Source organism: Engraulis encrasicolus, chromosome 21 (genome assembly GCF_034702125.1).
Source record: "Engraulis encrasicolus isolate BLACKSEA-1 chromosome 21, IST_EnEncr_1.0, whole genome shotgun sequence".
Taxonomy (NCBI): domain Eukaryota; kingdom Metazoa; phylum Chordata; class Actinopteri; order Clupeiformes; family Engraulidae; genus Engraulis; species Engraulis encrasicolus.
This window is the reverse complement of record NC_085877.1, coordinates 670,001-682,500: the sequence shown is the minus strand read 5'-3', so window position 1 is coordinate 682,500 and position 12,500 is coordinate 670,001. Positions and strand designations below refer to the sequence as shown.

At 46.1% G+C, this 12,500-nt stretch overlaps 1 protein-coding gene across 2 annotated transcripts in view; it reads left to right on the top strand.

Annotated features, from left to right (window-relative positions):
• Positions 1-12,500, top strand: part of afap1 (actin filament associated protein 1) — a 154,936-nt gene that overhangs the window by 107,925 nt on the left and 34,511 nt on the right. For both annotated transcript variants that reach the window (XM_063187069.1, XM_063187070.1), the window contains exons 4-6: positions 7,541-7,649; positions 9,323-9,534; positions 10,180-10,359. In XM_063187069.1, the coding sequence (XP_063043139.1) occupies positions 7,541-7,649; positions 9,323-9,534; positions 10,180-10,359 (501 nt within the window). The remainder of the gene's footprint in view (positions 1-7,540; positions 7,650-9,322; positions 9,535-10,179; positions 10,360-12,500) is intronic.

The window sequence follows — 12,500 nt, the reverse complement described above, 5'->3', positions numbered from 1 at the left end:
CACAGGCCTCTCACAGACACTGCTATGCACCATGGGTAATTGACCATCCATTCTACCAGCTCCTCCAGACTCCTCTCTTCTCTTCCCTTCACTCATCCTTTCTTTTCCTTTTTTTCTTTTCCTTGTAATGTGTGTCTGTGTGTGGTTCTGTTTACTGTACACTTGTGAGGACAGAACTCCATTTAAACATGCATGGGGTTTTTCGGGGTCAAAAACCTGGGATTTCGAACGTAGAAACAAACAAAAGCTGACGTGCAGGAGAGGTTTACGCAGCACACGTATCAACAGCTAAACGCATCCATCACCTCTTGTAACTGTGTAGTGTTTACGCTATCGGCATATTAGGTGCGAGAACAACACTCGTATGGCAGATGGTTCCAATCCACATGGACGGTGTGTTTGTGGAATTCTCGTGGAATTTCGACTTCAGTTTGGATTCCGTTCAGATGATGCACTCAGCAGATCTGCTGGCTGTTTATTTTCATAATGAGCTAAGCCGAAGAATTTCACAAACAGTTTGCGTCTGCTTCTTGTGTGCGTGCACTTGTTTGTGTATAATTAAGGGGCTTTGTGTGTACTGTAAGCGAGGAATGCATTCTTCTCCTTCTGACACCAGGTTTTGTTTCCAACTCGGTGACCCAAACTCTCAGGACATTACCTCCTTCAAAAGGCCCACAATGCCGTGCTTCGTTTTAGAACTAGCGTGTGGACGCCTGTGCTGTGTGCAGCGAGTGCACACACAAGGAAGAATGCAAAGGGTGTGCGTTTGTGCCGTGACTGGCAATCTAACCCCTAAGTGGGATTGATGTTGTTATTGTTCCGAATTTGCCTGAGAAGGAAATGATCAAGTTCATGTGCTGATGAGGAAAGGTGGCGGTGGCGGTGTTGGTGCTCTGGTGTGTGTGTGTGTGCATGCGTGCGTGTGTGTGTGCTTGTTTGTCTGGGTGTCTCTGCCTTAGTGTGCATGTGCATGTCTTTGTGGGTGCATGTGGTGCACAGAACACACGCCCAACATTAACACAGCCAACATTAAGTGCACGCAACACTGCACCCAATGACCCTGGTGGTGCCCCATTTTTAATGCCCACTTACTCAAAAGCTTTCAGGGCCATGGGAAGGGATGTAGGTGAAGTGCCGGAGTACGGGTATCGTGCCCACCTATTGTTTGACCTGCCAGGTCTGAGGCCGTGTAAATATGGCCTAATGCACCCTTCATCCACTCCTAGTTTCCTTCAGGGGATTTTGCAGGCAGGAGGGTCAAAGTTTTGTTTGGTAGGTGTGTATGTTGGAGTCTCTCTCTTTCTTTGTTTGTCTCTCTCTCTCTCTCTCTCTCTCTCTCTCTCTCTCTCTCTCTCTCTCTCTCTCCCCCCCCTCCTCTCCCCCCTGCTCTCTCTCTCCATGTGGAAAGATCCCAGCCAAAAAGTGACCTCATTAGGGTCCGTATCCCTAGGAGAGGAAACGTGATAAGATTTTTAGGTTACAGATGGATGGTGAAGATTAGTGAAGTGTGTGTGTGTGTGTGTGCACGCGTGCGTGCGAGCGTGCGAGAGAGAGAGAGACAGAGAGAGTGAGAGAGAGAGAGCAACAGTTGCCAGACTGAAGAGTTTTTAACGATGTCGCTTGTGGAAAGCCTGGCAGACAGAGTAATGAGAAAGAGGGATGGATAAAACGATGGAAAGAGAATGATGGAAGGAGAGAGTGAGAGAAGTGGAGAAAGAAAGAAGGGCAGAGAGAGAGGTAGAGAGAAAGAGAGACTAACAGGGCTTGGCTGTGACGACAACCCAAAGCGATTAATCTCTGTTTGTGTCAAATGCCGTTTGCACGATCTTTCATCAGCACACTCAGCACGCAGCAGCTCAGCATTGGCCACGACAAGTGGGATGGGCAAAGCACGACCAATCAAGCACACCTCTCCGATCGACTTTGGATGGTATTTAGAAAACATTGGATACTGTAGTATTTATTTTCAAATGCCACAGGTATGACTTTTAATGGTGTGGCATTGGGTCACACTCAGAATTTTGGTCACACTAAGACGTAGTAAAACACAATGTGATGTTAGTGACTGATGAACATTCTGCCCTGACACACAATATGCATTTTGTCTTGGCTATATTGTTACCTACGCCAAGGAAGTGATGTGATCGACCAAATTTGTTTTGTGACTTTTTGTTCGTTGGTTCGTTTGCGGTGGGTGTCTGTTTCTGTCCACCAGACGGGCGGAGGTGTGCTCTCTGAGCACTTTTCAAAAGTGGCCTGCATCCCAAAATGGTCCTAGTGAAGCCTTTTTCTGTCTCACTATGTCCTGCCTACAGTAGGCTATATGGCTGGAACGGCGAGAAAACAAAAACTCAATTTGACTTGACCTTCAAGTAACTCACAAAAGGCACAGGTGCATTTCAAGCACCAGCCAATAGCCAGCTCCTTAGTATTGCTGCTGAACTGTACATTTGTGCAGTGTGACTTCAACACTTCGACAGTCAAATTGAATACTTTTCTAGTTGATCTTACTCTTCAAGTGTTTAACCAATGTTACAGTTTCCACTGTATGCCTCCTACCGTAGCATCTCCCTGCTCGCGGCAAGTCTCTCCAGGCCACAGCTGACTTGACTTGAGTGTGTCCAGGAGCAGCACTCTGAGCCATGGGTGGATTAGGCATGCTGGAGTCTTCCTGTTGAATAGAACTCCGTTTTCCACCTGCTAACTGTAACTGCCAAAGACCTGAAGGCCCACACAAAGCAGCTGCAATGCTACAGTGTGAGCTTTTTGGTGGTAATAGCGCTTAGTATTGGCGGTGGCAGCAGGCATTCCTGGTTGAGAAAGGAGTAGTCTTGCCAATTGGGACTTTGTTCCATTTCAACCATATACTGTAGGGGTGCGTTTCTCGACAGCATCATTGGTAACGAAGGTAGCAATTTACTTACTTTACCATTTGCAATCTACTAAATTGCTAAGTGGTTACCAATCACGCTTTTGAGAAACAGGGTCCAGTGTCAGCTTTGCCACCAAGGTAGATGAATTCACTATGTAACGGGAGAAGAAACGCATGGACACTAGTCTTGTTGCTCTCTCCAGCTATGTCTCTGTACATTGCAGACTTTCATGTGCAGGTTTAGGATTGGAGACCATCAGCTGATGCACTGCAGCTCCCCTCAGTGGGCTTAGCTAGTTGTTATGGATCTGTCTGTGCCTGTTCCTTCACATTAAACCAAGTTTATGTGAAAAACACTGTGACTATAAGTGGCTTGAAGAAGCTGGAAAAGATTCCTTCTCACAGTATGACACTGATTTTTATGTTTGAGCCTTTTGGAAACACACACTGAAATACTTATGCAATTAGTGAAGTTGACATTAATAAAAATGTGTAGGCTTAATAGAATTAAATATTAACAAGATTTGCCCCCATCCTATTCATATTTCATTGCGGCCACATGTGGCTGTTCGTCGGTTGGGGCGGTTTGTCTTATGGAGCAAGTAGCGTAGGCCCACACTCATAATAACTGTCGACTGGTACAGAAATAGAAAATGTTCTAATTTTACGGCTGGATCGCCGCTCGTGGCCCTTCCCATCGGTGTCATAAAGTGCCACATGTTCCGCATCGCCATGGAGACACCAACAATAAGCGTCACAGTGTAAATCGTGCAGTGTCAATTCAAAACGTAGAGAGTCGAATTCAGCACACTTTCAGTTGGCCTGGAAAGCAAACCAGCGAACCAACGAACGCCCATGCGAGCCTGAAGTCTTAACCAGGGAGCGACGGTTGATTTCGCTTCCCCGTTTTACCTCATTGGAACTTCCACTGGAAAGTAAAGAGAAAAAAAAGTACCCGAAAATATAAAACAACGGAAAACCACCGATCAGTGGGGCAAACCCTTTTACGTGTTAAGTGAAGTAGAAAAAAATGAAAAAGAAGAAAGGCGGGAGAGCATTAGAGAGCGGGAGAGAGAGAGATTTTTTCCATGTGAGCAGGGGAAAGAAAAAGGGGGAGTGTGTGTGTGTGTGTGTGTGTGTGTGTGTGTGTGTGTGTGTGTGTGTGTGTGTGTGTGTGTGTGTGTGTGTGTGTGTGTGTGTGTGTGTGTGTGTGTGTGTGTGTGTGTGTGTGTGTGTGTGTGTGTGTGTGTTTTATGATCCTTCGTTAGGCAGTGTAATTGCTTACATGCTGGGGCTGTGAGAGAGTCAGGGTTAGCCAGGGTGAAGGGGCTGGATGGATGTGACGAGGCTACAGAGAGCTGCTGCAGTATGATGTAGTGTAGACCCTCTGCAGTGGACTGTAGTGTAGAGCAGTGTTTCCCAACCAGGGGTACGTGTACCACTAGGGGTACGCGAGCACATTGCAGGGGGTACTTCGAAAAATGCTATTGTTTTAACAAATGTATGGAGCAGTCACATCAGGACAGAGAAAGTGATATAGAACATGTATTTGGGGGTACTCATGGCATAACTAAGAGGCTTAGGGGGTACGCGAGACAAAAAAGGTTGGGAAACACTGGTGTAGAGGGAGAGCTGCAACTATGGCTACGTTAATATGGTGACGATCAAAACAGAAGACGAAAAAGTGGCGTCTCGTCTTCAGTTTTTCGATGCCTTTTACACGAGGACGATTGCAATTGCTGAAGTCTCTTTTGTTTACATGGCAAACCCTATGTTGGGGCCTGAAGACACAAAAATCTGGAGAAGCGTGACGTGAAAGTATATGGGGACATGAACAGGTTTTGGCTTTCTTGCTGTTTAGACAGAGACGCAACCTGGGTCGTCTTCAATTTTTTTTTTGGCTCTTCAAGCCCCGATGGCAGGGTCACCATGTAAACGAAAGGCACTTCTTATAATATATCTTGTCTTTTCCCCTCGCAATCGTATAAACTGCCCCATAGTGTAGTCCCTTAGCTGCTGCCAGTTAGAGCTGCAACATAGTGTAGGGCCTCTGCTCCTGCCAGTGGCGTGGTGGTTTGGTCATTGAGCTCCATGGGGACAGGAGAAGGAATAGTGGTACAACTGCACACCACAAACACTCAATCACTTTTCCGTTATCTTTCCCTTGCTCTCCATCTCTGTCTCTCTTTCGCTCTCTGTTCCTCTCACATACACATACTCAAACTAAATCACATTCACACATACATACAAGCACTATTCAAACTCTTCTGCTCTCTCTCTCTCTGTCTGTCTCATGCACACACACACACACACACACACACACACACACACACACACACACACACACACACACACACACACACACACACACACACACACACAGACAGACACACACACACACAGACACACAGACACACAAGCACACATACACACACACACCCACTCATAGACACACACACATAGACACACACAGACACACACAGACACACACACACACACACACACAGACACACACACACACACACACACACACACACACACACACACACACACACACACACACACACACACACACACACACACACACACACACACACACACACACACACACACACACACACACTAATGAGGAGCAGGTGTACTGTATGCAGGAGGATTACTGAAGGCAGATAATGAACCTGGGGCCTCATAAACATTGTTTCTTCTCCTGTGCAAGCCTGATGCGCGCACACACACATGCACGCACACACACGCACACGCACACACACACACAAAGTCAAGTAAACACCCCCCCCCCCCACCCCCACCCCCGCACATATTTCTTTCCTGCACTGTATGTGCACACACTTTCCAACTGTGCTGAACTAAATGACACACACCGACATCCACACGCATAAACATACGCACACACATGCGCACAAACGTTTATTTGAAAATTGAAAATGAAAAGAAAGATCATTCTGGGAATTCACAAAGCCACTGGCACCAACGCTGACCCACTGCTCTTTAAGACCTACGACTTAAAATGAGGACACTTTCCTTTCCACAGAGGAGTGGATTATGAGTTTGGATGTTTACCGCCAGCACTTGTGTTATTTTAAGAGACCGAACTTAATTCCCAAATTTTTTCGGAGCCAAAGTCATCACGTCAACTTGAGTAGTTTATCCACAAGTCAGAGCGGCTCTAATGTAGGGAGAAAACTCTGGCGTAAACAAAACGCCACTTTCCAGGGTCTTCTCTTCTTTCCATCCTTCATCCATCCTTTCTGTCTTTCTCACTCTTCCTCTCTCTCCATTTGACTCCCATCTCTTAAGAGAAAAAAGGGGCTCCGTTTTTCGGAATCGATGTTTTCGTTCTTGTCTGTTGAAGAGAGCTCTCGTTTTTAAAAGCCATGCTGTCTGTGGCTGTTGACTTACACTCAAATGACCTCCATCTCTCTCTCCCACCCACATGCATCAAAGCAGGCCTTGATCTTGTTTTTTTTGCATCTGTTTGTGTCCGGTCAGTCCCGTCTGATAACCCCCATCTTCCAAAAAATGTGATAAGCCTGACGCCTAATGCAGATTGGGTCAGTCTCTCTTTGAAGTAGGAATTTATAGGAATGCTTTATGCATCTTATGCCAACTTCCATTGGTTTCCCAATCTCCCCTTCTCCTCTGTGTGGAGGTTTGGATTTGTGGAGGGCTAGACGGGTCACTTGCTTTGGCGTTGGAAGTCGCGGCTCAAATTTGGGAATCTAGTCTGGGAATTAGAGAAAGTGCATGTGCAATGGACGTAGCTTGGTTTTCCGACCTCCCAATCCCCGTCTTGTGCAGGTTGGATTTACGGTGGTCTAGTGCTTGGTTGGCAGAGGAAGTTGGCCTGCTCTTTTGGTAGAAGGAACTAGACATATAAGGCGTGTGACGAATTTATGAAGGAATTCTAGGACTGGCTCTTTGGTTGCTTGATGTTAGAGGTTGTAGCACTCTTCTGGAAGTGGGAATTAGATAAAGGATGGACGTGTGATGGACGTGAACGGGTTTCCCAACCTCCCATTCTCTTTCGTATGGAGAGTGGATTTACAGAGGACTAGTGGTTGGTTGGTTTGGTGTTGGAGGTTTTGCCTCTAATTTTTGGACTTAGATAAAGAAATTGTGCAACGGACGCAGTTTGGTTTCCCAAACCTCTCATTCCCCGTCTTGTGGAGGTTGGATTTACAGAGGACTAGTGGTTGGTTGTTTGGTGGGTTGATGTTTGAGGTTGTGGCTGTTTTACGGAAGTGTTTCGGGAATTAGATAAAGGAAGTGTGCGACAGACATGGTGGAGCAGTGAAGGGAACAGAGTTTAGCGCTGTGGTTTTTCTGGGGACCATGGCGATGTGCAATGCCATTTTAATGGGGATAGTTAGCTGTTGGTGGTCGGGATGGATGGATGTGGGATGACGGTCTCTGGAGAGACCGAGATGCCTTTTAGTTGAAGGCCTTCAATTTGCCACGATGTGTCATGCAATTATATGCAATTATCACAAAATTAACACTTTCTCTCAATTGTTTTTCCCACCCTCTTCTATTTTTGTCTCTTCTCTTCTCTTCTCTTCTCTTCTCTTCTCTTCTCTTCTCTTCTCTTCTCTTCTCTTCTCTTCTCTTCTCTTCTCTTCTCTCTGTCTGTTTGTCTGTCTGTCTGTCTAGCCTCCAGACAACGGTCCGCCTCCGTTGCCGAGTTCCTCCCTGCCAGAGGGTTACTATGAGGAGGCCGTACCCCTCAGCCCTGGGAAAGCCCCGGAGTACATCACCTCCAGTGAGTACACACACACACACACGCACACACACACACACACACACACACACACACACACACACACACACACACACACACACACACACACACACACACACACAACACACACACACACACACACACAACACACACACACACACACACACACACACACACACACACACAACACAAACACACACACACACACACACACACATACACACACACACACACAAACACACACACACACAAACACGTGTGTGCGTAAAAAAAAATGCAGATGCGCTCACGCACACACATACAACAATGCACACACACACAAACGCATCCACACACACATACACAATAAACTACCTGCACACTATCACACTCTACACACTCTCACACGCGCACACACACACACACACACACACACACACACACACACACACACACACACACACACACACACACACACACACACGCACACACATGCGCACACACACACGCGCACACACACACATGCACACACACATGCACACACACACACACACATTTTCAGGATCAGACACGCACATTCTTTTTTCGCACTTCCTGTCACCTACTAGTCTCCTGACACACACGCCATCAAGCTGTCAACAGGCCCACACACACATGTGGCCTCCATCCACACTACATCTGCCTCTTAATGTGTGCGTGGTGTGTGTGTGTGTGTGTGTGTGTGTGTGTGTGTGTGTGTGTGTGTGTGTGTGTGTGTGTGTGTGTGTGTGTGTGTCTTTGAGTCAAACCACCTGCAAGAAAAAAAAAACACTTGGCTCTGCAGAGGACAAAAGGGACTAATATGCACAGAAGAATTACAGCTAATTGAAAACAACTCGGACAAGTACATTTGATTTGCCTCAATGAATAATTCGCTTGGCTTACTGAGACTTAAGAGTAGAGCAGCTGTCAAGCAGATGATGAACAGTTGAGTATTTCATGCAAATTGAAGCTCTCCAAGGTACTCTCACAATACTGAAAACATTACGCACCCTTTCATGCCATTGGATATGCCACAGGTGTACAGACTCATCTGTCTCTCTTAGAAGAGAAAGAAATCATCCGCACTCCAGCACTTCACAATTTGGTGCGTCACGGGAAAGGAGTCAGACTAAGTGCAATTAAAAAAGAAGGTCACCGTAGCATCTTCAAATGTAGAAGGTAGTTTTCAGCTTTATTGGGGCAGGTGCCAAAATTAAATTGACTCTAAGAAAGATGTGACAACAATCGAAATGTTAGTCTTGGAACATGCCCCAATACAGCTGAAAATGCTGCTGCGATGACCTTCTTTCTTCATTTCATTTTTCTCTCTCTCAGAGACATATCAAGACAGACAGGCAGGCGCACAAACAAATGCATGCTCACATGCACACACACTCTCTCGTTCCTTCTTTTTCTTATCTTTATCTGATACAGATAAACATAGACACACGAACATGGAAACATATTCACCTTCAAAAAGTATGAGAATGTGCGCACATCAATAGCCTGCACAGGTCCTGGACCAAACAAAAGATCACTGAAAGGAAAATAAAGGTCCACAACACTGTTCGATGCTCCCAGACCAAGTTTAATGGTTTAATGGCATCGAACAGTGTTGCGGACCTTTACATTCCTTTCAACACATTCACCTTCCCACCAAACGCACTGATGTCTGTCCTGTGCCCCACGTCCAGACTACGACTCGGATGCCATGAGCAGCTCGTACGAGTCGTACGACGAGGAGGAGGAGGACGGCAAGGGCCAGAAGATGCGTCACCAGTGGCCGAGCGAGGAGGCCTCCATGGACCTGGTGAAGGACGCCCGCATCTGCGCCTTCTTGCTGCGCAAGAAGCGCTTCGGACAGTGGACCAAGCTGCTGTGCGTCATCAAGGACAACAAGCTACTGGTGAGGATGGGTGGAGCATTAAACACACACGCAAATACGCACACATATGCATTTACACTGGCAAACAGAAGAATATGGTATGCACAACTAATGAAGAATTTACAGTATGTCCCAGAGATGTGGACTTGTGACTTGTGACTTGGACTTGTGAGTCAGACTTGAGTCATAAAGGACTTGACTTGAGACTTGACTTTGCAATATTAGGAATGACTTGTGACTTGACTCGGACTTGTACACTATTGACTAGAGACTTGACTTGGACTTGAACGTTTTAGTTTGCAATGACTTACAATGACATGTCAAGTCTAGATATACTCTATTTGCATCTGCATTTCTATGTGAATATATTGCATGAACCAGTACCAATAGCAGGGTTATGTCCACCAAGAGTTGTGATTTGATTTAAAATCTGACTATTGTTATGAATAATCATGAATTCCGTTTTTATTCAAATTGAAACTTAGTTGTCAATGCATTGTTATTCCATTGCTTCACATCACAAATTTGTTTCTTCTATAATTGTATTACTTCCTGTGCTTCTTCGATCCTTCCACCTTCTCTTCCCCACTTACCTCCCTGCTTCCTTCCCACCCTCTCTCTACACTAATTCATCTTTTTCCTTCCATCCCTCCATCCTCTCCTCAGTGCTACAAGTCCTCTAAAGACCAGACGCCCCAGATGGAGCTGGTGCTGTCGGGCTGCAGCATCACCCACGTGCCCAAGGACGGCAAGAAGAAGAAGCACGAGCTGAAGATTGTCCACCAGGGGGCAGACGCCCTCGTGCTGGCCGTCCAGAGCAAGGAGCAGGCCGAGGAGTGGCTAAAGGTAACATTACATTACATTACATTACATTGCATTGCATTGCATTGCATTGCATTGCATTGCATTGCATTACACTAGAAGGGGCAGGCTTAAGAGTGTCTCAAGGTAACGTTACATTACATTTCATTACATTACATTGCATTGCACTGCATTGCATTATACAACATCACATCGCATTACAGTACATTACATTACATTACAAGGACCAGACCGAGGAGTGGCTCAAGGAAATGATATTTTACCTCACAATTACATTACATTACACTGTATTGCATGAAATTGTCACTCATGCTGTTTTCAGGCAACCAGCTCTAGCTCCAGGTCCAGCATCAGTTACACTTGGAACCTAAGTGCTTACCACAGCAGATGTCTCACGTTGTGTCTATTTTGATGGGTTTTTTTTTTCACTGAACCAAGGTTTACTTGGTTTGCTTTTCCATCAACTTGCTTACCAAATGCTCTGATTTCCTGTGTTTTCGTTCAAGATTAAGTGGTGGGAACCATCACCAGTGCAGTTTTCTGTCGGTCTGAATAGGTCGGTCTAATAGAGAACTAAATACAGATGGGTCCCATCCTCATAACTCACTCAGCACAGTTGCTGCCCAAAGTTGATGCCAAAACAAATTCTGAAAGTCATTGAGCAAAGGTTCTCTTTGTCATCCCCTTCCAGCCCTTTCCTCATCATGGTCATGATTTGCTGTGACGACATTGGGACAGCCTTGGCAAGGTTAGAAGATGTGGGTGGGATAGTGAGATGTTTCTGGAGAGTTCCTCCTCAAGTTTGTACACAATCTCTCAGAAAGTATTACCCATTTAAAACAATAAAGACTTAATGTAATTTGGCTGAAAGTAATCCCCATCCTTAGTCGTTACGATGCAAACACTTGATTTGATTTGTCTCTGCTAGTTATTTCTTAGGTGTGGCAACTTCTCATTAAATGGAGTATAGTGAAGGTGCCAAAGTTATCAATTGATAATCACAGTTGGCTCTGTCAGCTTGGAGCGCTGATCAAAGGGATGACAGAATATGAGATCAAAGGACAACTAACTGTGTTTTAACCTTTACCTCACTTTTGATTCAAAGGCAGCTCCTCTCATAATCATGGAAAAATAAACCTACCCCTACTTGGCAGTGAATATGGTCGGTGGTTTTCTCTGTAACTGAAGTTGCGTTCCCCGGCATGTGAGTTTCCCAGCAGCTGTGCTTAGCAGTGCTGGTGTTCTGGGGGACAGAAAAGAGTGAGTTGGGGGGTGGGTGTTGGGGAGGGACTTGTCTGGGGTTCAATAGTACACATGCTTAGTCACCCAGAGTTTTAGCCAATTTTCCGTGGAAGAGCATACACATTCATCTGGGTATGGCAGTGAGCAATAATGTAGGTGTGATGGGTCCAGCCCCAACCCCAATCCAGCCTGGTCATAGGAAGATGGGGGAAAACACCCCAGCAGGGCCATGCTCAGGTCTGCCTGGGGTTCAATAGTACATGTGCTTAGTTACCTAGAGTTTTAGCAAACTTTCCGTGGAAGTGCACACATCCATATCCATCTGGGAATGGCCATGTAGGTCTGTGAGAAGATGGGGAATCACCCCTCCATGGCCATGCTCTCAGGTCTGTCTGGGCTTGAATACGTAGTGCACATGCTTAGTTACATTTGCTTAGTCACCAAGAGTTTTAGCCAATTTTCCTTGGAAGTGGACCGATCCACATCCATCTGGGAATGGCCGTGAGCTGTAGGTGTGACGGGCTCAGCCCAACCCGGTCGTGAGGAGATGGGGAAACACCTCCACCATGGTCACGCTGACAGGAGCTCCAGCTGTGTAGGGTCTTGAGGAGCACCTCGTCAATTAATCCATCTACGTCAGGATGTTGTGGTTGGCTGGTCCCTGTGGACTGTACATTTCCATAGTAGTCATCTGGCAAAACAGGTGGGGTTGGTGTTGGAGTGAAGGGTCTAAAGGGGAGTGGAAGAGGGGGAATGGAGCTTTTTGAGTATGGGGGTGAAGGAGTGTAGATGAACTCTTCTGATTCACACATCACAGGGGATGGAACACTCAGACCAGTCTAAGCCAGAGTGAACGGCCAGTGCCTTTTTCTGCAGAACTCATCTTGCAGAACAGGTGGCGTTGATATTGGAGTGAGGGGGTT